General features: G+C 46.1%; 2 protein-coding genes and 1 long non-coding RNA gene across 3 annotated transcripts in view; 2 read left to right on the top strand and 1 right to left on the bottom strand.

Annotated features, from left to right (window-relative positions):
* LOC125153444 (uncharacterized) overlaps positions 1 to 20,475 on the bottom strand; it is a 29,239-nt gene extending 8,764 nt beyond the window's left edge. Inside the window, exons 1-3 of the long non-coding RNA XR_007147489.1 lie at positions 20,432 to 20,475; positions 18,912 to 18,994; positions 4,729 to 4,819 (exon numbers count right to left, since the gene is read on the bottom strand). This is a non-coding gene — a long non-coding RNA (uncharacterized LOC125153444). The remainder of the gene's footprint in view (positions 1 to 4,728; positions 4,820 to 18,911; positions 18,995 to 20,431) is intronic.
* On the top strand, positions 630 to 10,342 carry LOC125153443 (cytochrome P450 2G1). The gene is made up of 9 exons (XM_047836599.1): positions 630 to 809; positions 1,407 to 1,569; positions 3,083 to 3,232; positions 4,710 to 4,870; positions 5,121 to 5,297; positions 6,014 to 6,155; positions 7,620 to 7,807; positions 7,922 to 8,063; positions 10,161 to 10,342. Exons 1-9 carry the CDS (start codon positions 630 to 632, stop codon positions 10,340 to 10,342), a joined length of 1,485 nt encoding a protein of 494 aa, XP_047692555.1.
* Positions 20,476 to 21,927: 1,452 nt separating the features above from the next.
* On the top strand, positions 21,928 to 27,735 carry LOC125153442 (cytochrome P450 2A13-like). Its single transcript, XM_047836598.1, has 9 exons — positions 21,928 to 22,107; positions 22,386 to 22,548; positions 23,048 to 23,197; positions 23,436 to 23,596; positions 24,790 to 24,966; positions 25,447 to 25,588; positions 26,041 to 26,228; positions 26,872 to 27,013; positions 27,554 to 27,735. Exons 1-9 carry the CDS (start codon positions 21,928 to 21,930, stop codon positions 27,733 to 27,735), a joined length of 1,485 nt encoding a protein of 494 aa, XP_047692554.1.
* Positions 27,736 to 27,949: the final 214 nt, after the last annotated feature.

The following is a 27,949-nucleotide window of genomic DNA, read 5'->3' as shown; positions in this document are numbered from 1 at the left end:
TGATTATTACCATTTAGCAATGGTAGCACTTTGAGTAGAAACAAGAGAACTTGTTGAATAAAACCCTTCCAACTGAGTTATTTCTTTTGCTAATCCAAATCTTCATCTTACTGTATTTTTTTTTTAATTGATGAATTAGGGTCTGGCGAAGAGAAAGGAGTCATCTTTGTTCTCTACCAAGACTTTCTAAGACAGTGTGGTTACCCTATTTTTGACAGATAGGGAAACTGAGGCCAAGAAGGTAGGCCTTCCCTACCCAGTGAAGAAAAGGTGGAGCTGAAATTTGAACCCAGATTATCTGATTCCTAAACACGACAGCCTAAAAATGATGTTCAACTGCCTCCCATATCCTACCAGGACATGTTGAACTAGGTTGAGCTGGGGGACTGGAAACATAAAGAAAGAGGGATGGCCCCATTGGATTTCCCTGGGTGAATTCAATCCACCTTTATTCAGGTGGGTGATTATAGGTTATATAACCACCCTCCAGATAAAGCAATATCCTCTCTAATGGCATCCCTACCCGGAAAACTTGAATCTCAGGGTGTTCAGATTTCTGCACAGCTGATTTTCCAGAACATATTTAAGAAGGATCTGGTGCCCTGGACACAACCCTTCAACCTGGCACCATGGAGCTGGGAGGGGCCTTCACCATCTTTCTAGCACTCTCCTTGTCTTGCCTACTTATCCTCATTGCCTGGAAAAGGAGACACAAGGGAGGGAAGCTGCCCCCTGGTCCCACACCAATACCTTTCCTGGGGAACCTGTTGCAAGTCCGTACTGATGCCACTTTTCAGTCTTTCATGAAGGTAAGTCTGACTACTCCTCTCACAGAGCCAAAAGCAATGAATTCCATAGAAACATGTATAACCTTCTAATGTCCAAAACACAGACTCTTGGAAACATAGACTTCATAAACCTTAGAATACTGAAATTGCAGAATCTTAAACTCTTGGAAACACAGACTCCTGGCACACTGGAACTTAAGACTCTCACAATCTCAGGACTTTGGAATCACAGCACCTTACACCCTTAAACACAAGAACTCGTGCTCTCTGATGATCTTAGAACGTTGACACTCAGTATCATGAAATCTTAAGGTTCTAGAAATTAAGCATTGCAGATAGAGAAGCATAGATCTTGGAGCTTAGCTCACCCAGGTCCACCATTTTACAGATGAGGAAACTAAGGCTTATGGAGGTGTTGGGGGGGGGGGTCTTACCCAGGATCACAGGATCCAAGGCATCTGTGCCTTTTTCTCAATAGTCCTTCCAAGCCCAAGACTCACTTTTATCTGTTATTCCCACATTTATGTTCCCTTGAAATTTCCACCCCTAAAGTCCTTGATTGGTCTATACTTGGTGCTCCAGATAGCTCCTTCCTCTTATGTCTTCCTTCACTCCTAGCTCAGGGAGAAGTATGGCCCAGTCTTCACTGTGTACATGGGTCCACGGCCTGTAGTTGTTTTGTGTGGACATGAGGCAGTGAAGGAGGCCCTGGTAGACCGAGCTGATGAGTTCAGTGGCCGTGGAGAACTGGCTTCAATAGAGCGAAACTTCCAAGGTTATGGTAAGTAACAACAACAACAAAATGATTATGCACTCCCTATGTCCCCAGTTCTTTGATAAGTGCTCTACATGAATTATTACATTGACTCCTTTGAGAGAATATTAATGTCTTACTAATTTTGCAAATGAGGAAACTGAGGGTGAGAAAGGTTAGGTAATATCATATAGTAAGTGGTAGAACCATTTTGTTTTGAACCCAAGCCCTCTGATTCTTGAGTATCAGCCCCATTACTTTTGTTTTTAATGTGTATCCACTGAAGCCCTTATAGCCAAACTTCTTATTTCTCTATACATATACACACACTCAACCCATAGGTCTCTGCCGCCTCCATTTAAGTAGATATCTTTTTAGTGTTATCTATACACCCATCTCTAACTGCCCACACCTTTCAATTCCAAGCTCTGTCATGCTCTTCTTTCCATACTTCCTTCTATCCATCCATCCACATACATCTCCTTCCATTTATCCACTTTTCCATTGACCCATACATCCACCAAAAAATCCATTTATTAATTAGCCTTTCTTATTCTTTCTTTCTTTATTTTTTTAGAGAAGAGAGTTTATGAGCAAGAGAGAGGGGCAGAGGGGGAGAGAGAGTCTTAAGCAGCCTCCATACTCAGTGTGGAGCCCAACAGGGGGCTTGATCCCAAGACCCTGGGATCATAACCTGAGCTGAAATCAAGAGTCAGATGCTCAACCAACTAAGCCACCCAAGCATCTATACAAATATCTTTCTATCCAATTTATCTAGACATCTATGAATTAACTTTCCATTTACCCCTCTATCCATCATTCATCCATTCATTCATTAATCTTTCCATCATTCACTCATCTATTAATCTTTCCATCCTTATATCTTTCCAACCAATTTTACTCTTATCTCAAACTATCTATTATTAACTCTTTATTCATCCATTGAGTCTTTCTCCGTTCATCAGTCATTCCAGTCAAAAGCTCTTCCTTCCATTCATTAATCCACTGAAATAATTCATTAAGTTTCCAAACATTAATTCATCAATCCATGCACATCTAGTAATTTCTAAATGTTTCTTACTAGAAGGGAATTCCTTTTGTGTAGGTATATTGATGTACAGGTGTAAGCTTCTGTGTATATGCATGCTTATGTCTAGAGAATCCAAATGGTATGAGAAAATAGAAGTAGTCCCCCATTCCAGGATATTGTGTATGGCATTCTATCTGTACCTCCCTCCACATTCCTATGCATCCATCCAGTTATTTATCCTGTTTTGGGTTTTTATCCTGTAAGAAACTCTCCTTCATCTCCCCCAATCATTGCCAGCCTAATTTCCTTTCCCTCCATCTCAATCCTAGACTGTTTTTGAGGTCCTGTAAGGAGGGAACCACAGTCTCTCCATCAAGCCTAGGAAGTTGGGAGGGGCTTCCTTGAGAGCAGAGTCTAGAGCTTTCATAATTTATCTCAATCCTTGTGTATCACAGAGTTGGACACAGGAAGGGGAGGGGAGGCAGGAGGCTGACATTGAGATTCTGGTAGGTGTAGCTCTGGCTAATGGAGAACGATGGAGGATTCTCCGACGCTTCTCCCTGACCATTCTTCGGGACTTCGGGATGGGAAAACGGAGCATTGAGGAGCGGATCCAGGAGGAGGCTGGCTTCTTACTAGAAGAATTACGGAAGACCAAGGGTATGGAGGTCACAAGGGGCAGGGCTACAAGATGACTGAATGGTTATAGAGAGCTCAGTCGTGAGAAGATGGGCCTTGGTGGGAGAAAGCTCTAGAATGGGAAAGGATGAAAAAGACTAAGGGTTCACTAAGATTTCCAGCCAGGTTCCATGTTAAAAGTTAACCTGAAAGACCCTTCAAGACCACTTGTGCAGAAGCTTTAATCAGTGGATCTCAAGAATTTTATGAGCTCCTGAAATCATATGCAGACTTTTACAATGTGTAAATTAGCACCTTTTTCTGGTGACAGGATCAAATTTAATTACATATATCTGTATACATATAACACATACATACAATTGTTATAAAAACATAACATAAATTTTTACCACCCTAACCATTCCTAAGTGTACTTTTCAGTGTTGAGTATATTTACATTATTGTGAAACAGATCTTTAGAATTTTTTCATCTTGCAGATCTGAAACTCTTAAGCCCATTTGATTATATTTTTTAAGGAGTCTGATCCCTGCCCCAAAATAAGGTCTGGAACCAATGGGATTTGGAGAAGAAAAGACATGGAAGCTAAGAACTACAGAGATGAATAGATAAGAGATAGATAAATTTCTCAAAATCAGAGATTTTTCTTCTGGGTCTCATGGATGCTAAACAGTCTACATAAAGGCTTTGAACATTCATGTACCCCCAGAAATTATTTGCAAAATTGTGTATTTGTGACTATGAAGCGTTGTATTGGAGAAATTGTCCCCCAATCCAGCATCCTGTTTTATTTTTTAATTTTTTTAAATTATTTTTTAATGTTTATTTATTTTTGAGAGAAAGAGAGAGAGTATGAACAGGGGAGGGGCAGAGAGAGAGGGAGACACAGAATCAGAAGCAGGCTCCAGGCTTTGAGCTGTCAGCACAGAGCCCGATGTGGAACTCAAACCCACGAGCAGTGAGATCATGACCTGAGCTGAAGTCCGATGTTTGACTGAGCCACCCAGGCACCCCCAGAATCCTATTTTAAATGGTGCAGCTGAGGCCAAGGGAAAATTTTTCTTAATAGCTCAAATGGAGTCATTGATAGAGATACACAGAATTCAGCCATCCTTTTTTCCCCTAATGTGTCCCATACCACAACTTCTTTCCCAAATCTGTGACTCTACAGCACAAACACAATTAATTAAATACTAGTGCCAAAAGGTGATGATTAAACTCCACTAGTATTTTCTGAGTACTTACTACATGCAGGGACTGTGCTAAGCATTTCACATGGATAATTATATTGAAGCCTCAGGTTTAGTGGTTACTAAACCAATTTGCAGACTGGGAAATCTAGACTCAAAATACAAAAACAAAACAAAACAAAACAAAACAAATGAAGTAACTAACACGTGCTATGAACCAGTGGAGTCAGGACTCATATCTGTGACTGAGTGATTCCCCATCCCATGCTCCTAATCATTGCCTCTAACATAGACAATTTCTATCACCCAGGTTCCCCCATCGAACCCACCTTCTTCCTGAGCCGCACTGTCTCAAATGTCATCAGTTCTGTCGTCTTTGGAAGCCGCTTTGACTATGAAGACAAGCAGTTCCTGAAGCTGCTGCAGATGATCAATGAGAGTTTCATTGAGATGAGCACACCCTGGGCCCAGGTGCCCACCAGCCACCTCCCTGCCCACCCCCAATCTCAGTTAACTAAGCATCTGCCTATACCTCGCTTAATCCTCCCCACAGCCCAGGGAGGCAAGTATCAATATGCCCTGAGTCTCCAAGAAGCAAATGGACTCACCCAATCCTCAGACCCAGTGCTGGATGTTCAGCCTGACTATCTGGCTCCAGACACAGGCTATGCTGACCCCAGGTGCCCATTGTTGACAAACCCTCTTTGCCTATTTCCCACAGCTATATGACATGTATTCTGGAGTCATGCAATATTTGCCAGGAAGACACAATCGCATCTACTACTTGATAGAGGAGCTCAAGGACTTCATTGCCTCGAGGGTCAAGATCAACGAAGTATCTCTTGACCCACAAAACCCTCGGGACTTCATTGACTGCTTCCTCATCAAGATGCACCAGGTACTTCTTCCCTTTTCCCCAATCATTTCCTCTCATTATCTTTAGCCTATAAACTGCAACTTTAACCTATAAACGTGTTATAGACAAAAGAGAAAGTATTGTTTCACATGGCTGACTTTTATTTATGGATGAGATATAGAAACTGTAAAAGCATACATAAACTCTTACACCTTTAAAATAAACTTTGAATCTAAAAATTTTAGGAGCAATGAAACTTAAAACCTGATCCCTTTTAAATCATTTATGATTACAACTACCAGAGACTCACAAATACAGACAACCAGTCTTTACAGTCTTAGAATTTGAGAAGCTTAGACTTTTAAGTCTTTAAGCATGAGTTTAAACTTAAAAGTCTTCAATATGTAGAAATTTAACTTCTGTATCACAGAGTCTTAGAATTTTAGAAACATATATATTTTTTATTATACAAACCTCAGCACTTGGAAGTTTACAATTATATAGCTTAATGTCCTAGAACTTTCAAATCTCTACTTTTTTCTCCTCCTGTTCCCCTCACTGTCCACTCCAACCGCACTGGCCTCCTCCTTGTTATTTCTCTAACACACCAGGCACCCTCTTGCCCCAGGAACTTTGCTTTGGCTATTTCCTCTCCCAGATACCCACTTAGTTTACCCATCAGTTGTGTTTTCACAAAGGGAGAAAAGAAGAAGATAAAGACAGAAGGTAATTCGATTTCCTATCCCTCTCGTTTTCAGGATAAAAATAATCCCCACACGGAGTTCAATCTCAAGAACTTGGTCCTCACCACTCTCAACCTCTTCTTTGCGGGCACAGAAACTGTGAGCTCTACACTACGTTATGGATTGCTGCTAATGATGAAGCATCCTGAGGTGGAAGGTGAGGGTCCACTTGAACTGCTTACCTGGTGACTCCCACTCCCAACAGAGAAGAAGACGTACACTCAATACTTTATAACCCCATAGCTTTACACTCTTCACACTTCAGAATCTCAGGATATGGAATCTCACAATCTCTGGCTTGGAAGGCCATTTAATTGAATCTTCTACTTGGTGCCTATGTTAGTTTCCTATGGCTGTCATAATAAATTAACAAAAACTATTATCTTACAGTGCTGGAGTTCAGAAGTTCACACAGGTTTTCACTGGGCCAAACCAAGGTAGAATCAGATTCCTTGCTTTTTTCAGCTCTGAGAGCTGTATTTCTTGCATTCCTGGGCTCATGACCCTTCCTCCATCTTCAAAGTCAGTAACATAGCATCTTCAGATCTCTCTGCCTCAGTTGTCCTATCTTCTTCTCTGACTCTGACCCTTCTGCTTCCCTCTTATACGGACACTTGTGATTATATTTAGGGCCAACCTGAATAATCCAGGATAATCACCACATCTCAAGATCCTTAACTTAATGATGTCTTCAAAGTCTTTTTTGTCCTATGTGGTAACATGCATGGGTTCCAGGGATTAGGAGGTAGATATATTTGATGGACATTATTTAGCTGACTATAGTGCCAGAATCAGACAGACTCCATCTCCAACAAATTGCAATCTGGTCTGGTTGGGTAACTCTAGCGATGAGGAACTTATTCCTTGCTTAAGGAAAACCCCTAATTTTGGCCTCTCTCCCTTCTAATGCAGTTCAAAACAAGCCAAAAAACTTTTTTCCTCATTATAGATGATGGGAGAGATTAACTTGATTCCACTCAAACTTTTCTAGTCTCTCCTCCATTGTCCTAGTCATGTTTTACTAATCTAAATAATCACATATTTAATGGACACCTGCTATGTGCTAGGTGCTGTTCTAGTTACTTGCATACTGGATTTTATGTAAATTTTACAACTCTGTGAACTTGGACCATCACACCCATTTGGAAGATGAAGAAACAGGCTCAGAAGGTAAAGCCATTTGCCTGAAGGTCACTCATCCAGGAGGTGCAGGGAGGGGTTACTGCACCAATAGTGTTCTTAATTCCTGTTACATAATTGCTGTCACTTGCTTCTATCTTATCCTCGTTATGTATTGTACTTTTTTCACAGTCTGTCAAAAGTCTGTGTATGAAAGCCCATCTGGGATGGGGACACTGCCCTGCTCATTCGTGCTTTCAAGATAAATACCAAACATCCCAGTGGGCACTCAAGGCTCCAGGCTGTGTGCCTCCCAATGGTCTGACGAGTATTTATTAACCCCACCAATGTGTCAGGTGTTAAGAATAAAGGGGCAATGCAAACACACATGGTTGGCTCCCTCAGGGTCCACAGGTATTAAAGATACAAACCCATAGCCTAGCCTTGGCTTTTAGAAACACGCCCTGTGTCCTTGTCTGCTTTGTTTTCTGGCCCCTTCTAGCCAAGATCCATGAAGAGATTGACCAGGTGATTGGACCACACCGAATCCCAAGTGTGGATGACCGAGCCAAGATGCCCTACACAGACGCTGTGATCCATGAGATACAGAGACTGACAGATATCGTACCCATGGGTGTCCCCCATAATGTCATCCGGGACACTCATTTCCGGGGCTACCTTCTGCCCAAGGTGGAGTTGGGTTCATTGTTACCCTTTCTTCCTCTACCCCACCCGTCTCTCCCCCTGGTACCCTGTTCCCATCCTCCAACACTGATTTCTCATAACTTCCCATTTTCATCCCAGGGCACCGATGTGTTCCCTCTACTTGGCTCTGTCCTCAAAGACCCCAAATACTTCCGCAACCCAGATGCCTTCTATCCCCAACACTTCCTGGATGAGCAGGGCCGCTTCAAGAAGAATGACGCCTTTGTACCTTTTTCCTCTGGTAGGTTTCTATGGCCTGAGTTCACCCCAGGAACATGCTAGATGTGCCCCCCCAACCATTGGTCTGTATTTGACATTCAAGTCTGAATGGAAGTTGAAGGCTATTTCCCAGAATCCCAGAATCTTGGAATCATAGGATATTAGAAGCATTGACTCTGATAATTAGAAAAGGAGTAGCACTAAACAGAGGTCAGAAAACTCTTCTTGTTAAGGATGGAATAGAAAATATTTTAGTTTTTACCAGCCATATTGTATCTGTCTGAACTATACAGTCTGAACTACTCAACTGCCCCACTGTCCTGCAGAAGTGATCACGGACAGTACAAAAATGCATGAGAAAGTCTGTGATGCCAAAAACCTTTATTTATGAAATTTGAATAGACATAGAAATTTAAATTTCATTGAATTCACATGTCACAGAATGTTACCTTTCTTTTGATTGTTTTCAACCATTTAAAATGTGAAAATCATTCTTAATTTTCTTAAAGTATATTTTTAAAATTTTTTAATGTTTATTTATTTTTGAGAGACAGAGAGTGACAGAGCATGAGCATGGGTGGGGCAGAGAGAGAGGGACACACAGAACCCAAAGCAGACTCCAGACTCTGAGCTGTCAGCACAGAGCCTGATGCAGGGCTCGAACTCAGGAGCTGCAAGATCATGACCTGAGCCAAAGTCAGACGCTTAACCGACTGAGCCACCCAGGTGCCCCTGCATTCTTAGTTTTCTTAAAGAACAAATATTCAGTTGAGTGAATTTGAATATATAATTGGATTTATTAAGTGATTTGTAGAAATGGAAGGTCTTTATAGGAAGGAGGGTGGCCAAGAAGTTATTAGCAAAGGAAAAGAAAGGATTGTTTCAGGCAAGGTCACCTTCCCCTAGGGGAAAAGCAGGGGGCCTAATTAGATGAATTACCTCATTTTCCTTTGGGGGATGGAGAGGGTACATGTGACAGCTCACCTCATTGGAGTTGATCAAACAATTCCTAACTGGTTAAGACTCCATTTCGGGAGGGGAGGTTAAAACTACCATTAGGTTAGATATTGAGCCTGGTTTGATGACTTGGCCTAACATAAGTGATTCCATTTTGGGCCTGTGGTTTTCTTTTTAATAGTTTACAGGCAGTACAAAAATAGGCAGCAGGTGGTTTTGCCTAATGAATAGTAGCTTGTGACCCATGACATACTAGCTTAGAATAGTATTTTAAGTATAAACCACATTGAACCTGGAGTCAGTGCTGTGGTTAGGAAAGAGGACCCCACCCCACCGTAGAATCATGGGGCACCTGGGTGGTTCAGTTGGTTGAGCTTCCGACTCTGGATTTTGGCTCAGGTCATGATCCCAGGGTCATGGGATATAGCCCAGCCACTGGCTCTGCGCTGAAGGTAGAGCCTGCTTAAGAGCCCCCCCACCACCCCGCTCTCCCCTCTACCTTTCCCTAGCTTATGGTTGTGTTCTCTCCCTAAAAAAAAAAAAAATAATAATAATCTCATAGTTCTCATAATCTCATAGTTCGTGAGTTCAAGCCCCACACTGGGCTCTGTGCTGACAGCTCAGAGCCTGGAGCCTGCTTGGGATTCTGTGCCTCCCTCTCTCTCTCCCCCTCCCCCGCTCACTTGCACGTGCTCTCTTTCTCTCTCAAAAATTGAAAAATCTTTAAAATGGAGATTCATTTCTCCAAACTATTGGAAGAGTGACCAACAAGTAGTAAGCACTCTTTAAGTGTGAGCTTTCTTTTCAAAAATTTTTTTCCTCACTAGTATCTGGCACCTAGTAGGCATTTGATAAAGCTTTGAGAAATTGAAATGCACAGAATCTTCAAATTCAAGGATTTTTTAGAACCATTCCATCTTGGGATCTGGTGGAATCAAACCATCAGAGAAGTAGCTGCCACGTGTTGAGCCCCCCTATAAATGGCAAATCCAAGCTGAGCACTCTCTGTAAGAGTCTTTATAATAACCCCACAAAGTAGGTATTATCATGACCCAGGGATGCTGAGCAGGGTCAGAAGGGTGATGGGGCCAGAAAGCTCCCCACACCCTTATCATCCCAGTGCAGATATGAGCCAACTTCTCGCCCTCCCCTGTGCCCACAGGAAAGCGCATCTGCCTGGGCGAGGCCATGGCCCGCATGGAACTCTTTCTGTACTTCACCTCCATCCTTCAGAACTTCTCTTTACACCCGCTGGTGCCGCCCGATGACATAGATATCACACCCAGGGTCTCAGGCTTTGGCAACATCCCTCCGACCTATGAGCTCTGCCTCAAAGCCCGCTGAGCGCCCCCTATTGGGCGCGAAAGGAACCGTGGGAGAACACAGCTCTTTCCACCGGTACAGGTGCACCACCTCATCTCTAAATTCTCCCAACAGCTCTAAGAGAAGGTACTATTCCTACTGTCATGGCTCTGCAGGTCAGTGAGGGTCACCTGCAAATATTGAGCTGTGTATCGGCTGCATCCAGTAGAAAAGCAATGCGCTGTCCCAGATTTCAGCAACAACCTGGAGTATTTGCGTTCTCACGTTCCCCTCCACCCTCATTTCCCATCTCCACCAAATTCTTGCTGTAGATTCTATGTCTTCATGTGTAGGTGTGCACTGGTAGTGACCCAAATGTAGTTCACCAATCTTCTCCCTGATTATCATCTCCCAAATAAAATAAAATAAAATAAAATAAAATAAAATAAATGCATTCAGAGTATCAAGACTGTTGTGTGTAGCAGGCTTCTTGTGTGTTGTGTGTGCTATCACTGTAGGACTTCGAAAACAACTTAAAATGACATTTTATACATCCCTGTTATTCTTTTAATGTTTATTTCTTTATTTTTGAGAGGCAGGCGGGGTAGAGGGAGGGAGAGGAGGCAAAGAGAGAGGGAGAGAGAGGATCCCAAGCAAGATCCGCACTGTCATTGCAGAGCCGGACCTGGGGCTTGATCCAACAGTGAGATCATGACCTGAGCTGAAATCAAGAGTTGGAGGCTTAACTGATTGAGCCACCCAGGGGCCCTCAAGACATCCCTGTTACTAATTATCCTTCCTAGCAGTCAACCACCAGGGATTTCCCACTTGATGGTCCACCCCCTTAATACTCCATGTTCAACTGTCTTGCTGGCTCCTTGACCCCCACCTCCATCAATCTTCTCTCCCTCTAAACCTGCCTTCCTGGTCTAGAAGGAACTTCTTTCACAAGTCCCGGTTCCAAATTCTCCTCATTCCATTTTGATGAATAGTTCAGCCACCCTGACTTCTATTATTCTATTTCCAAACTCCATCAACATGCTTGCTGGATGAAAGCTTTCCCTCATATTTCATTTTACTCAACCAATGTTTATTGAATACCCAACATGTGCCAGTACCTTCTTCAGGTACTTGGGATCCATTAGTGAACAAAACACACCCAAACTCCTGTCCTGGTGGAGTTTCATTCTAGTGGGAGAAGTAGACAATGAAGAATAAACATAACCAATGAGTAAATGATACAGCATGTTAGAACAGCACAGATTCCAAGTTTGGGATTATAATCAGGCCAGGGTAGGTCTCACAAGGTGTTGGAGGAGCAAGTTATGCAGGTATCTGGGAATAAGTGTTTCTGGCAAGGAGATTAAAAACAGCAGAGTGGTAAGGTGGGAGGCTGTGCATGTATGTTCTAGAATCTGCAAAGAGACTGTAGTTGGAGTGGAGGAGGGAGGGAGGGAGTAAGGGTAAATGGGAAGAGGGCAGGGCATGAAAAGGCCAGATTGTGTGGAGCCTCATGGAACTCAATAAGGACCTGGGCTTTTAGTCTGAGTGAGCACAGAGTGACATACACTGACTTTTTTTTGGTAATTTTTAAAAATGTTTATTTACTTTTGAGAGAAAGAGAGAGAGTGCGAGCAAGGGAGGGGCAGAGAGAGAGGGAAACACAGAATCCAAAGCGGGCTCCAGGCTCCAAGCTGTCAGCACAGAGCCCGATGCAGGGCTCAAACCCAAACCGCAAGATCATGACCTGAGCTGAAGTCAAATGCTCAACCGACTGAGCTACCCAGGAGCCCCCATACACTGACTTATTTTAAAAGCAAACTCTAGCTGATGCATGAAGAATAGATTGAGGGAGGGATAGCAGAATACCAGTTGTGCAAGTGGGGAAAAGTAGGTGGATTTGGAATCTGCTATGAAGATAGAACTGGCAGGGTTTGCTGATTAATTGGATGCAGGGTGGGAGACATAGAGGGTCAGGGATGAGACCTCATTCTTTGGAATCTCTCTCTTAACCTCATGTGTCCCAGGCACATGAGTCCCCATAATAGTTGGTTTTGTAATTTTAGGTAACATGAACAGATTTTGGCTACTTAAGTATATAGGGCTGCTGGCTGCTGTAAGTTTATCAATAAGTGCATATTATTTTCTGAATTCTGGAGACACAGGCTCAGACTGTGAGTAGGAAAAAAAAAAGAGTTAACAGCCAGGGGCTGCTGCCTCCATTGTTCCCCCAATGACACCTGCAACCCGGACACTGCTCCACTGCCATGGGACTCTTGACCCATTGGCACCACTGTGGACAACTTCCTGATGGTATTTGTGATTTTGTGTTACTTCCTCACGATTCAGAGTTCCAGGAAGGACTATCCAGTAAGTCACATGTTAAAGCTTTAGAGCTCAGGGTTTGGTGAGGAAGAATAAATGGCTCTTCCATCTGCTGTGATGGATGGCAAAACCTTGCTCCTCACCAAGAATTTCAGAATAGGGAATTTTCCAAAAACTGGAAGGGATTTTGAGATGGGGTGAGCCAGAAAAAACAAACGTCATTCTTATATACACAATATGTCCATTGGGTGTTCTGGGAAGCAGAGGATGGGTAAGCATTTCACAGAGGGGTAATGCCTGTGAATGATTAGAGAGAGAAGGAACAGAATGGGTCAGGAAGGTCTTCAAATCTAGGTGTTGATGTGACACCTGCAAATGAAAAAAGAATGTATGAAAAAAATTGGGCAGGAAGAGACCCAGATCTCCACACAAAACTGACAGAGTCTCATTCCATCAAAAAAAGTACATCAAGGGGCACTTGAGTGGCTCAATCAGTTAAGCACTACAGTGTAGAGCCTGCTTGGGATTCTCTATCTCCTCTCTCTGTCTCTGTCTCTGTCTCTCTCTCTCTCTGTCTCTCTCAAAAATAAATAAGTAAACTAAAACAAACAAACAAAAACAACAACAACAAAAAAAAAACCAGACACATTCCTATCCTCAGTCCTGCACACGGTTGGGATCTGCTGACACTAAGGTGACCAGGATAGAGTCAGTCACAGACCACATGGCTCATAGTCCAGCACATTAATTACTGGTATCAAGGAAGACCAGTAATATATGGGTTTCATCTAACAAAGACCAGAACCAGAGTTATATAACAGAAAGATGATAGACACAGAAGGAAAAGCTAGGCATTAGGGGAATATGGACTTCATTTTCCTTTTCTTGAATGGGCTGCTGATGAGCTGGCTGCTATCAGAGGCTAGTTCTGCCCTTGAGCAGTTAGATGGGTCATCAATAAAAGCAAATGATTTCTTTATGGATTGTCCAGAAGCTCTTGAGACTTTAACTCTGTAGTGTGTGAAAAGCCCTCTCTATCCATATCCATCATTGTCCTTACCTTCATGTTTGGTTTTTATCATTTCTTTACCAAAATTTCCCACACTGCTCCCTCATGAGACACATATATTGTCATTCTTTTCAAAATTTGCCAATTTAATGATCAAGTAAAGGCAACATGCTATGAGTTTAGGTTTTTGTTTCTTTGATTAGTAATGAGACAGGACTTTTGTGTGTTCATCCTTGCATTTCTACTTTTCTGAGTTATCAGTTTCTATCTCTGACCCATGTACCTACTCTATATTCAGAATTTGGGTTTTGGGTAAAGAGATTTTCATGATGCATTTTCCCTTGAATTCAGATTTCTTAAATAATTTATTACTTATGAAGTCAAATTCTTTCTATTTTTTGTGATTTGTCTAATTATCTCTAGTTTTAGAAACATCTTCTCATTGGAGCACCTGGGTGACTCAGTCAGTTAAGTGCCTGACTCTTGATTTCAGCTCAGGTCATGATCTCACGACATCAGGCTCTGTGCACTGATCGTGGAACCTGCTTGGGATTCTCTCTATCCCTCTCCTTCTCTGCCCTTCCTCTGCTCTCTCTCTCTCTCAAAAAATAAATAAACTAATAAAAATTTTTCAAAAAAAGAAATGTCTTGTCTGTACATACCTTTCGACCCAACAATTATACTTCAGAAAAGCATGCAGAGATGGAAACACAGGGATGTTTATTTCAACTGTGTTTAGAAAGACAAAAATAAGATAAATAATCCACATGTGCATTGTCTAGCAGAGCAGCATGCATTGGTTATCAATCCCAAGAGAGCAGAACCACCATGCACTGGTTACCAATCCCAGGAGAGGACACCAACTACGTGGAGGGTAGGAAAAATCATCACCATGACAACCACCAGAAATAGAAATCCAAACATTTTGCCCACCGCATCTTGGTATCAGAGTTGCCAAGGAAAATACAGCATAGTCAAGTACTGGATGGAACAATGATGAATTGACATTGAGAAGAGATGGCAAGATCAGCTTTAATAGTGCCTATTCGTCCCCCATAGTCTTTTCTAGCAGTGATACAGGGCAATTCAGCTCTAGTGCACCTCTCTTTTGCCACATGGAAGGACCTTGTCCCCATCCCATGGGAACAGACATAGCACTGGCATTGGTCAGGTGCTATATGATACACATGCTTAAGCAGAACAAAGGGGTACTCACTGAGCTTAAACATGGAAAGATAGGGTGGCTCAGTCAGTTAAACGTCCGACTTCGGCTCAGGTCATGATCTTGTAGTTCGTAAGTTTATGCCCCACGTCAGGCTCTGTGCTGACAGCTCAGAGCCTGGAGCCTGCTTCGGATTCTGTGTCTCCCTCTCTCTGCCCCTCCCCTGCTTGCACTCTGTCTCTCTCTGTCTCTCAAAAATAAATAAACATTAAAACATTTTTTTTTCATTTTAAACTTCCAGTGTTTCTCTCTAGCCCTTGACATCTTTCTGCCCATCTCCTTGGGATTAGCAGAAAAAGCCATAATGCAGAGAGGGATAAAATGTTGACCTTATGGGGCACCTGGGTAACTCAGTCAATTAAGTGTCTCACTCTTGATTTCAGCTCAGGTCATGATCTCACGATTCATGAGATTGAGCCCTGAGTTGGGCTCTGTGCTGACAGCATGGAGCCTGCTTGGGATTCTCTCTCTCCCTCACTCTCTGCCCCTCCCCCACTTGCACATGCTCTCTCTCTTTCTCTCTCTCTTTCAAAGTAAATAAGTAAACTTTAAAAAATGTTGACCTTGCTAATTCTGAAATTACAGGAAGTGCAAACTACTTTGTGTGCATTTCCCCAAGATTTTAAAATCCCCTCTCTCTGACTTACCTTAACAGCAAGAGTGACTCAGAGTTGAAATCTGGTCAGAAATTGTGGAAATTCTCAAATGCAGGCCAACTCCAAAAGGTGTCCCAAAAGACCAAACTCCTTAAAAGAGCCCAAAGCCATGCTCTCAAAACCGAGTGTGAACTTCATGTAAGGATTAAAGTGTATGTATCACTAGCTATTGAAGCTGTATGTGAACTGATTTCACTCAAACCAGCCTGTTGTTGTTCCTCTTACTATTTCCAACGCCTGCCTGGTAGGCTACCATATGGTCTAGTGATTAAAAGATGGAGCCCTTTAAACAGGCAGACTTGATTCCTTAGCTCTGCAACTTCTGAGTTGGTGATCTCAGCTTCTTCACTTGAAAGCTGTAAAGAATAACATAACCAGGGGCACCCGGGTGGCTCAGTCAGTTAAGCATCTGACTTCAGCTCAGGTCATGATCTCACGGCTTGTGAGTTCAAGCCCTACGTCGGGCTCTATGCTGACAACTCAGAGCCTGGAGCCTGCTTTGGATTCTGTCTCCCTCTCTCTCTCCCCCTCCCCTGCTCATGCTCTGTGTGTGTGTGTCTCAAAAATAAATAAACATTAAAAAATTAAAAAAAGAATAACATACCCTATCTCACAGAGCTGTTGCTAAAATCTCACTTAGCATAGTTCTCGCATGGCATTTGATAATCTTTAGCTATAGTAATAAATACGGCCATTATTATTATCTGCTGGCTTGTTATAACACCATTTATTTCCTTCCTGCTTCCATGACCCTTTCCCCAAGTGGGTTTCTGAGCAGAATGTCTTTGACCTAAATTCCTGGACACATTTAGAATGTAACCACACAGGGTCAGAGGCTGGACCGTTTGCTTGACTGCTATATCCTCAACCACTGAAACAGCACCTGGCACATAAGTCGGTGTCCTATTAATATTTGCTTCATACATAAACTGCTTGTCCAAATTTTCTGTCCATTTCCCAATCTTATTCAAAACAGGCTCTCCTCTCAAGAGCACAGCTTTCCCTAACACTCTCTCCAATGAAGGTGACACATTTGACCACCTCTGATGAGTCTCACAGTCAGAAGGTAGGTCAATACTTCTTGCTTCTCAAAACCACAGACATCTTTGAACATGGACATAATAGGTGCTTCTAAATCTCCTCAGATAAATTCCAACATTATGAACATGCCAGGCTCAATCTCCATCAATTGCCTTTTCTCTTGAGTATGGTCATATATTCCTGTATCTTCCTATGCCCATATATTTGGATTTTATCCTGGATATGACAAGTAATATACTATAAAGACTCTGGATTCTCTAATGTTCTACGGAAGAATATTAATCTCTTTCGTTTTGTTTCAGGGAGCAGTTAACTCGACTGAACTCAAATGCACAGCTCTGAAATCTCTTTCAAGTTCTTTTAACCTCACCTGCCACCTCGGGGAGTTTCCGAGCACCTAAGCACTTCAACAAACAGTCAGACATGTGGGCAGAGTTTTTACAGATTTGGGGCTCCCCAACTCCAGCTTTCACCTTTTGGAGACCCTATCACTGCTGCCACCAGGCTCTGTAGTCACTCTGCATTCTGTCCTCTAATCCTTCAACTCAGAAAACTTAACAAAGCTTCTGCCTGGGTTCCAGCCATCCTCAAGGCACTGTCCCCACCTGCCTCAGGCCAAAAGCTTTAATCACTGGAAATTCCTTTCTTTTGACCCCATTCAGTATCTGCCTGCTTTGATCCACTCTCCAGTGATGTCAGGGAATCATTTGTTGTTGTTGTTGTTGCTGCTGCTGCTGCTGCTGCTGCTGTTTTTAACATTTTATTCTGAGTTGGTGGCTGTTATTTTCAGGATGCTTGATCCAGTAGGAGCTACTCAACCATGACCAGAGTCAGAAACTCCCCACAGCACCTCTAGAGTATAGCCCTCCACCCTCTTAGGAAAACCCTTCCCTTTTTTTGAATCTGTCTCCTTTGGCCCTGTCTTCTCTCAAAACTTCTCCCTCTTTCTCCTCCAAGAGCAGCCCTGCTCCTTCAAGAAGGCATGAGAGTGGCCTTTGGCAAGAGCTGTCCCAGCAACCAGACAGAAAGCACCTTGACTTTCTCCTTCTCCTTGGCCTTCCCTTGATGCCATTTCAGCCACACTCCCGCAGCCCACCCTGATCCTGGCCGCCATCTGAAACCTGAACACAAACACTTCAGTCTCTGATCAAGCACCTTGTTCTACTCATTCTCCCCTTCACTGTGTGACCCTGGTTACCCAGCCTTTGGTTAATGTCCCAAAGAAGCAAACACAGCTGAAGGTCAAGCCTCCCTCCTATTGAAAGACCGGTTTTACTTTTATTAGTTTAACATTTGGATTCTTAGGTTTTAGGCTTACAGGGAAGTTTTTCAAGAACCACAGGATTATCCGCAACAGTTTTCTGATGTCTCATAAAGAAAAAAGGCGGGGCTTGGCAGCCCAGAGTAGGGTTAAGAGCATGAAATCTAGAGTCAACACAAGGCCAGGCCCAGGCTCTACCCTGATCAGCCGTGGAGCCCCAAACAACTCATTTCCACTTCTTTGGGCCTTACTTAACTCATCTGCAAACTGGGCAAGATAAACCCAACCTCACAGGCTTGCAGTGAGGACTTGAATAAGATGCCCATAGAGAGCTTCACAGGGTCAGATCATAGGCTCACGGAATGCTATCACTGTCAGCAGTACTAGCATTTAGATTTAAACCAAGAAGAGGCACCTGGTGGCTCAATCTGTTAAGTGTCCGACTTTGGCTAAGGACATGATCTCTCAGTTCATGACACCTGTGCCACCCAATCCTGCCCTGACCCCTCTGTCTGTCTCCCCCAACCTTGCCCTGACTCCTCTGTCTCCCCCATCCCCACCATGACTCCTCTGTCTGTGACTTCTCACCCCAGCCCTGTGTGTTCTGAGCTTCACTGACTTGTAGCTGCTCTGTCTCCCTTGTGGCATGACAGCTTCATGAGGGTGGGGCACAGTCTGTCTTGGTCACCTTAGTGTCCTCAGCATCCCTCAGCACAGGCGTCATGGAGTGGTGGGTTGACTGAGCACTGGTTGGATGACTGTCTGGAAATATTTTAATATGTTTTTAAAATGTTTATTCATTTTTGAGAGAAAGAGAGAGAGAGAGAACGAGTGGGGGAGGAGCAGAGAGAGGGGGAGACACAGAATGGGAAGCAGGCTCCAGGCTCTGAGCTGTCAGCAGAGTCCGACATGAAGCTGGAACCCACGAACAGTGAGGACATGAACTGAGACCAAGTCGGACACTTAACCGACTGAGCCATGCAAGCACCCCTGGATGACTGTCTTAAAAGTGTTGAATGGCTCAGGAGCCTGGGGGAGACTATAGGAGAGAATTTTCTGAGTGGATATTTGAGTTCATGCAATAGGAGTTGACCCACCTCAGAATGCTCTCAGGACACATGCGTCCGATGCAGGCTTTTTCTGCTGAGTGTAACCCTTGAAAACTGAGCAAGGCAACACCCTGAAAAATAAGGGAATCAGCTGATGTTTAGAGAAGGGAGACAGAGCCGGGTCAGCATTGTTTGAATGCAAACACAGATAGGCACAAGCAGATCTCAGACATGTGTACACAACGTGACCCACATGCCTACACACTGTGCCTGAACACACACACACGTGTCCATCCACATGCCCATACCCAGTCACCAGTAGTACGTGCACACACACACACACACACACACACACACACATTAACACACAGTCAGACATGAGGGTGCACACACAGACATATGTGTAGACATCCCTTAACAGGCATACCCCAAAGCATGTACTCAGTTACCCATAGACAGGCAAGGGCTGGTGTGCATTCAGGCACACTGGTCTGCACACACACCCAAGGTTAATGTCGTATTATCAGCCCCAGGGGGGAAGGCTCAGCTGTGCCAAGGAAGGAACGGCAGGGAGGTTCCCACAAGGCTTTCTCTCCCTTCCTCTTTTCCCAAAGAAGAAGTATTCAGAACTTTAGACCAGAAAAGATCAAATCCAGAAGGGGATTTAGAGAACCCCTTACTCATGTCCTTCATCCTGTGGAGTAATAGGAACAGCTACCATTCGTTGGCACTTACTGCCATGTACTTCACACGCATGAACCCATGACTCCTCTGAAAATAGGCTAAGAGGTGGGTCCTGTCATTGGTCCCATGAGACTCAGAGAGGTGAGGTGACCTGTTCAAGGTCCCACAACAAAGAAGGGACAAGGGATTCCAATCCAGAGCTTAATCATACTCTTAATTGTTAATATAGGCTTGGTTGGCTTTAGGGAAACTGATACCTGCCAAGCCTGTACTAATACCCCTCCCTTCATTAAAACCAAAAACATTCCCTGCCAAGGCACACACACACATACAATAAAACAAACCAACAAAAAAAGCACAACTCAACAAACAACATTCCTCTTTCTGCTTTGTTCTCTGCCCCTTGTTCCCTCCCCCATAGGACTCTGGCTCAGGGGCCTAGAGCAACATACCAGTACTGAGAGTGCCAACCTCATGCACCTGCACTCCTCTAAGGTTAGGGCTGGCATCTGAGCAGGGGGTCCAGCTATCAGATGCTGCCTTGTGCCCATCGGGGCCCCTCTCGGGCCCACTGAAGACCAGTCCAGCACCCACATGGTGCTCATGTCAGAGTCTTCTGGGACCAACCCCACAGCTGCATGATGGCACCCTGAAGCCACCCCGATAGCCACCTGGGCCTGCTCTCAGACCCTCCTGGCACCAGACATGGCTCTGTTAACGATCCCCTGATATCAAGTTCAGGGCCAACCTGTATCTCTGTGTCCAACACTGATGCTAGTCTCCACACCACCCATTGCTAAACTTGGTCTCCACTTGGCCTTCAGGGTGGGCTAGGCCAGCCAATGGAGGAAGGAATGGACAGGGTTCAAATCCCAGATCCCTACCTGCCACCTGTGTGACTTCCAGCAGGTGGCTGTAGGGAGGCTTGTTCTTCTGAACAGCAAAATGAAGATGCTATGATGGAACCCCACTGCCAGAAGGATTCCATGAGATCACAGTTTGCACACTGCCTCTTCATAGTTAGTGCTCACCAAAGGGGAGCACCCTCTTGTTAAGGAAGAAGGTCACCGAGGAGAGGACAGCAGGACCACCATCTGTCTTCACACCCACTTTCAGCATCCAGGGCCCGGCTCTCTCCTGACTCAGGAGTTTTCCCAAAGCTCTCCTGCTGTCATTCCCTTTGCCTGCTGCCAACCACCCTGCCCAATCCCCAATCACCCCTAGGGTACCTCACACACTCTCCCATCCCCCACCTTCTCTTCTCAAGTGCTCCCCTTCTACTGGCAGGGAATCCCAGCCCCAGAAAGGGGGAGTAAGCATACAGTTCAGAGACACAGGAGCCCTTGCCCACCCTCTGTTGTCTGTCCTCAGTCTTCTCACTTACGAAATGGGAAACATCAGTATTGCTACCAGTACCAACAACCATGGAAATGATGAACCTAGCGAGCTCCCCTAGGGACTGGGTAGGACCGGTGTGGCTCTCTGTAAATTACACCCCTTGAGACAGTTGGGACTTTTTTGACAACATATTAGTGGATGTCATTACTTATTTCCAAGTCCTGCCCAGTCCCTCTGCCACTGAGACCATGAGTTACTCTTCTTTCCTAAGGAAAGTTCTACTTGAATGTGGCTCTGGACTTCTACCCCTTTCCCAACCACAGACAGGCCATGACACTGATTCCGACCTTGCTCTGAGGTCCCAGTGAGGATTCTGGGCACCAGAGGTGCCTTTGTGTCCAAAGCAAAAGCAGGTCAAAGCCTGGGGCAGGTGCTTGCTCTTGATCCCTCTGGATTCCTGTATACTTCTCCCAGGAACCTCCATCACAGCCAGGGGTCACTCCAAGACCCCCAAATTCACTCCCTGGAATTTCCCCTCCTGAGAAAGACTTTTCATCATACATCCCTCCTCAGCAAGAAACCCCAAATCTTCAGCCACACATTCTGTCTCACTGCAACACCCTTAAACCCAGATCTTGGATTCTTTTCTCCCAAGATGCCCTAACCCATAACTTTTGGGTCACTTCTCACTCTGACCTCAAATCCAAAGCTTCAGAATCTGAAACTAAATATTCCAAAATCCGGAGGTTCCTAATTTTTCTACTGCTTTACCCAAGTCTACAGCTCTGGGGTGGCCCCTCCTGAGGGGCAACAACATTCTGCCTTAGGGGCCCCTCCCTATTGATCTCCCTGGGGTCACTTCTTCCTGCCTTGCTGGCTTGTCCCAAGCTCAGCGGTGAGCCCGGGGCAGGAGGGGGTGGGGGAAGGCACTATAGCTGGTAAGTGAAATGGCACAATTAACAAACAGAACCAAAGTCCACCCTTCTCTCCTAGATGGTATAAAGGCAAACCACCCCAGCCATCTGTCACTGCCACTGCCACCATGCTGGCCTCAGAGCTCCTTCTGGTGGCTTTGCTCACCTGCCTGACAATGATGGTCTTGATGTCTGCCTGGAGGCAGAGGAAGCTCTGGGAGAAGCTCCCTCCAGGACCCACCCCATTGCCCTTCATCGGGAATTACCTGCAGCTGAACACACAGCAAATGTACAACTCTCTCATGAAGGTACCTTGAGGCAGGGGATGGTGGAAAGGGGTGGGGCTGGGGGCCTGCCTAATTGAGCTGGGGCATTGTGGCAGGGGGCAGGCAAGGTTGGATGGGAGTCTTAGGAAAGTGGAATTGTGCAGTTGGGGCAGCAGGGTCCTAGGCAGGGAAGAGCAGATCCTGGGATACCCGCCCCTTGAGTGCCAGAACCTGGAGGAAATGCATGCAATGGATGAGGTCTGGGCACAGGGCCAGTTCCCAGTGGGGCCGCTCCCTCTAAGCACTCTCACTTTGGTTAGATCAGCGAGCGCTATGGCCCCGTGTTCACGGTCCACCTGGGGCCGCGGCGCATTGTGGTGCTGTGTGGACACGAGGCCGTGAAGGAGGCGCTGGTGGACCAGGCTGAGGAATTCAGTGGGCGAGGAGAGCAGGCCACCTTCGACTGGCTCTTCAAAGGCTATGGTGAGGGGCTCAGGATGGGGGCATGTGGTCAGGAACACTCCATGGCCTCAGTTTCCCCACTGTTCTCTTGACTCACCCTCCCACCCAAGGCTGAGGCCGAGTTCTCCCCCTGCTCCCCTCTGTCTCTGTCCCTGCTTATTGTCCCTTCTCCCTGGTCTTCTCTAACTTGACCCTGAGTGCCTGCGTCTCTATTTCCCCTGCTTCTTGGCCCCATGTCCCTGTTCTCTCTCAGATATGCCTCTTCTTTCTGTGTGTCTTTGAGGAGCTCTTGGGATTTCTGACTCAGAACCGTGGTCAGTTTATCTCCACGTTCTTGTCTCTCTCCTGATTCTTTTCTTCCAACTCGGTTTCTATCTCTTTCAATATTTCTCTGACTCTTGAGTTGTATCTCCCTGTCTCCTCTGAACCCTTCCTTCCTCCACTCCTGCTCTCTGCTCACCTCCCTCCACCTCTGCCCCCACCCCTCCCAGCCTCCCCCAACTGTATCCTCCCTCCCCAGGGGTGACGTTCAGCAATGGCGAGCGAGCCAAGCAGCTCCGGCGCTTCTCCATCACCACGCTGCGGGACTTTGGTGTGGGCAAGCGTGGCATTGAGGAGCGGATCCAGGAGGAGGCGGGCTTCCTCATTGAGGCTTTCCGGGGCACACAAGGTGAGCCAGATGGGCGTGGGCAAGAAGGAGGAGAGTACCCACGAGGATGCAAGAGCTTTCTGGTCCTGGAAGGGGACTGGCCTGGGGGAAGGCATCTAGGCTCCCGGCTCTGAGTTCTTGTGCTGAGAGCTTGGCTCATCATTCCGGTGCCCTCCTCCACTTCTCAGGCTGGTGTCAGACTGCCCAGTGGATGCTCCCCCAGATCCCTGTCTCTCCTCAACCCCATCCCATTCCCCAGGCACCTTCATCGATCCCACCTTCTTCCTGAGCCGGACAGTGTCCAATGTCATCAGCTCCATTGTCTTTGGGGACCGCTTTGACTATGAGGACAAAGAGTTCCTGTCACTGCTGCATATGATGCTGGGAAGCTTCCAGTTCACAGCTACATCTATGGGTCAGGTAACCCATCCCAGTCTGTCCCTACAACACCCCTACTACAACCCTCCAATTTCTTTCCCACATGGAGACAAGTGCCCCAAATACCATCTTCTTCTGGTAGGGTACCTTCAAAATCAGCCCCCATCTTTGGACAACTAAACAGCTGCACCAGAACTCAGGACAGGTACCCAATACCCAGTTTCCAGAGACACCTGTATATCGACAGTAGCTCCTCAACAAAAGAGGACGGAGAAGGAGAAGGAGGAAAAGGAGGAGGAGGAGGAGGAGGAGGAGGAGGAGAAGAAGAAGAAGAAGAAAGAAGAAAGAGGAGGGCCAGGAAGAGGGGAAGGAGGAGAAGTAGGTGGGAGAGGCGGAGGAATAGAAAAAGAAAGAGGAGAAGAAAGAGGAGAAAGAAGAGGAGGAAGGGGATGGGGGAGCAGAAGAAGAAGGAGAGAAGGAGAAGGAAAAAGCCAGAGCCTATAGATAAGAAACACACCCTCAAACCAGCTGTCTCTTCCTCAGGCAGGTACTCCCATCCCTCTTACCTTAATATCTAACAGCTGCTCCCTATTAAAATATTCCATCTTTCCATGAATATCCTAACATGTGTACAAGAAGTCACCTCAGCCCACCTCCTGAATACCTGAAGACCAAACCATTTCATTCCCCAAACCATGAAATAAGTGTCCCCCAACCCAGCTCACTCAAACACATACAGATGTGCCCCTATCAGCCCATGTGAATAACTGAAACACATGAACAGGTGTGTCCCCCACTTTAACACCTGCACACCAGCCCAAATTAACTGGAATACCTAGAAAAAAGCCCCCAATTCAAATCCCTTATATATATGGACAATTACCTCAAAATTGTGAGACCACATGAATGCCTAAACACCTAGACATGTGTCTCCCAACAAAACCCAACCTGACTATCTGAACACCTACATGTGTTCGCTAATCCAGCCTCACTTGAACACCTGAAACCTGGATATGGGTCCCAATCCATCTCAACGATATGCTGGGAAAGGAGCCCTCACACTTAAGTCATGTAAAAACTTAGATATCTCCTCCCATCAGCTCCATGTAAATCTTAAACACCTGACAGGTGCCTTTAACCCAGTGCCTACCTTGCCCCAAGAAAGGTCCCGCTCCCATCAAGACCTGCCTGCTGACAGCCGTTTTTCCCATCCCTTCTTCTCTCCCCAACCCCAGCTCTGTGAAATGTTCCCATCAGTCATGAAACACCTGCCAGGACCACAGCAACAGGCATTTAAGGATCTGAAAGGTCTGGAGGACTTCATAGCCAAGAAGGTGGAGCAGAACCAACGCACGCTAGATCCCAACTCCCCGCGGGACTTCATCGACTCCTTCCTCATCCGCATGCAGGAGGTACACCCCAACAGCCAGTGCAGAGAGCTGCAGAGCCAGGCAGAGGGAAACCAGGCTGGCATGGGGAGAGCAGAGGCTCGTTCAAACCATTCCCCTCATAACATCCTCACAATCCCAAGTATAATAACTATGGCTGCTCCCTCTACTGAGCCCCTGCCCATGGGCAGGACCTGTGTGTGCCAACCATAATAGCAAGCAATTCCGTACCATGCACTCACTGACTCTATTCCTCTCCTTCTCAATATCCCCACCATAAAAAAGTGTTCTTGAAGAGTAAAGGACAGATAGGCAGGTAGGTAAGGAGTGTGGGAAGGGCATTTTGGGCAGAGCCAGCAGCCTGAACAAAGAGCTAGTAGAACCAAGTCCCTCCTCCCACCTCTGGTCTGGATCTAGGAGAGAGGGGTCCAAAGAGAAAGACCCCAGAAGGGCCCTGAGAGCCTGAAGGGAGTGGGCTTGGCCTGAACCCCTCTCTCCCTATAGGAGCAGAACAACCCCAACACAGAGTTCTACTTGAAGAACCTGGTGCTGACCACACTGAACCTCTTCTTTGCGGGCACTGAGACAGTCAGCACGACCCTGCGGTATGGCTTCCTGCTGCTCATGAAGCACCCAGATGTGGAGGGTAAGACTGCAGGGTGAGGGGCAACGAAGTGGCAGCCACAGGCCCTCAAACTTCCTCTGAGCCCACTGCAACATCCCCACCTTCCCCAGATCCCTGAAACCTCAGACATACCCTGTTATCCGGAGACTAGGTGATATCCTGCTGATGAGCACCAGCCGAGTTTCACTAGGTGTTTAAGTATTGAAAATATCTAAACGGATTGGTAAATAGCTTCCATGTTGGGTCAAATGTATATCCACTGCCTGCTCTCCAAACCATTCCCCAAACTCCTCCCTTATGCCTACTCATGATTCTGGCACGACTGGGTGAACAGGATGCTGCACCAACAATGCATATGGCCAACATCTGTTTTGAATGGTCTAAGTCCATGGCACACATGGGTGTACATATTTGGACTATCATCACTGCCCCGAGACCCCAGATACCTAAATACCTTCCCCCTCCTCCCACAGCCAAAATCCACGAGGAGATTGACCAGGTGATTGGCAAGAACCGGCAGCCTAAGTTTGAGGACAGGGCCAAGATGCCCTACACAGAGGCAGTGATCCATGAGATCCAAAGATTTGGAGACATAATCCCCTTGAGCCTGGCCCGCAGAGTCACCAAGGACACCAAGTTTCGGGAGTTCTTCCTCCCCAAGGTATCTTCCTGTCCCACCTTGGGGGACCTCCAACCTGCTCCCTGTGACCCAGCAATCCATTCCCTTAGAAGCTTCCCAGCCCCTGTCCCATTGCTTCAATCAAACACTGTTCCAACCACCATGTCCCTTCAATCCCCTCAGAGATTCCTGAATCCCGTGTCTCCCCCAGAGCTCTTTCCACAAGGAATATGAACCCCATATCCCCAAACTTCCTCTCTCAAGAGACATGAACTTCATGTCTAGACCTCCTCCCTCAAAGACACGGATCTCATGTCCCCCAAACATCCTGCCTAGAGAAACACAAACCTGATGTCTCTCAAACCCAGTCCCAGAGAGCATGAACCCCCACGTCCTCTCAACCTCCTGCCCTGAGAGACATGAACTGTGGGTCCCCCACACCTTCTGTCCTAAGAGGCACAAAACCTATGCTCCTCAAACTTCCCTTCTCAGGAGACATGAACCCCCATGTCTGCCAAGCTTCCTGGCTCAGAGACCTGAGTCTCATGTCCCCAGGGGATCCACACTCCCCCGCCTCCCATTTCTTATCACTCAGGGCACCCGCATTGTCCCATCAACCTCCACGTGCTTTCAGCACACCCTGTCCCCACTCCACCTTATCAAATGCCCCTCTCCTCCTCACCAGGGCACTGAAGTGTTCCCTATGCTGGGCTCTGTGCTGAGAGACCCCAAGTTCTTTTCCCACCCCCGAGACTTCCACCCCCAGCACTTCCTGGATGAGAAGGGCCAGTTTAAGAAGAGTGATGCTTTTGTGCCCTTCTCCATCGGTAAGAGACCCCGGTCTGCTTGCTGCTAAGCCACTGCTCCCACCAACGGGGCCTCCTTCATCCCACATCCCGTCTCTAAGCTGTAGCCTGGGGTCTGTCTCCAACTTGAAAGTCCCTCTGAGATCTACTCTAGAGCCAACCAGCTGCAAACCCCATGACTACAAGTACCTGTGTCCAGGCAACTGGAAAGGGATGATTGTATCCATTTCACAGATGGGGAAAATCAAAGCCCTTAGTGAGTCAGGTATTTGTCCAAAGTCATTTAGATTCTTGAGATTCCTTGGGAGGAGATGAGAGCCCGGCAGCCATATCTGAGTGTGTGCTTGGAAGGAAGGGGCACCTAAATTTCCCATTGCTACAGCTTGGGATAGCTCACCCCTATCCCATGTACAAGAGAAACTGATGCTCAGAGAGGGTTAGAGATGTCTCTGAAAGTTTCTCAGTCCCTGCTCTCTGGGAGAATGCAGTTGGGGGTGGGTAGTGGAGAAGGGAGCAGTGAGAACAGGCCTCACCTCCAGCCCTCCCATTCTGTCTCTTCAGGAAAGCGGTACTGTTTCGGAGAAGGTCTGGCTAGAATGGAGCTCTTTCTCTTCCTCACCACCATCTTGCAGAACTTCTGCCTCAAGTCCCCTCAGCTGCCCCAAGACATTGACGTGTCCCCCAAACTTGTGGGCTTAGCCACTATCCCACGAAATTACACCATGAGCTTCCAGCCCCGCTGAGCAAGGGCCGTGCGGGGTGGGGGAGGGGAAGGATGGGGGTGCAGCAAAGCAGTGGGCGGGGCAGGGGCGGGGCTATCAGGAGGGAGGTGACTTAGGGAAATCTGAGGGGACAAGATGGATAGAAGACGAAAGGAATGGGCCCTGTCTGTTCCCCTTGGTAGAAATAACTCCTTCAGAAGTGGGATGAAGGAAGGGAACATATTTATTGAGTAAA

Source organism: Prionailurus viverrinus, chromosome E2 (assembly GCF_022837055.1).
Source record: "Prionailurus viverrinus isolate Anna chromosome E2, UM_Priviv_1.0, whole genome shotgun sequence".
In the NCBI taxonomy this organism is placed as follows: Eukaryota; Metazoa; Chordata; class Mammalia; order Carnivora; family Felidae; genus Prionailurus; species Prionailurus viverrinus.
Note: the sequence above shows the minus strand (reverse complement) of the source record. Positions and strands in the feature narration are given on the sequence as shown.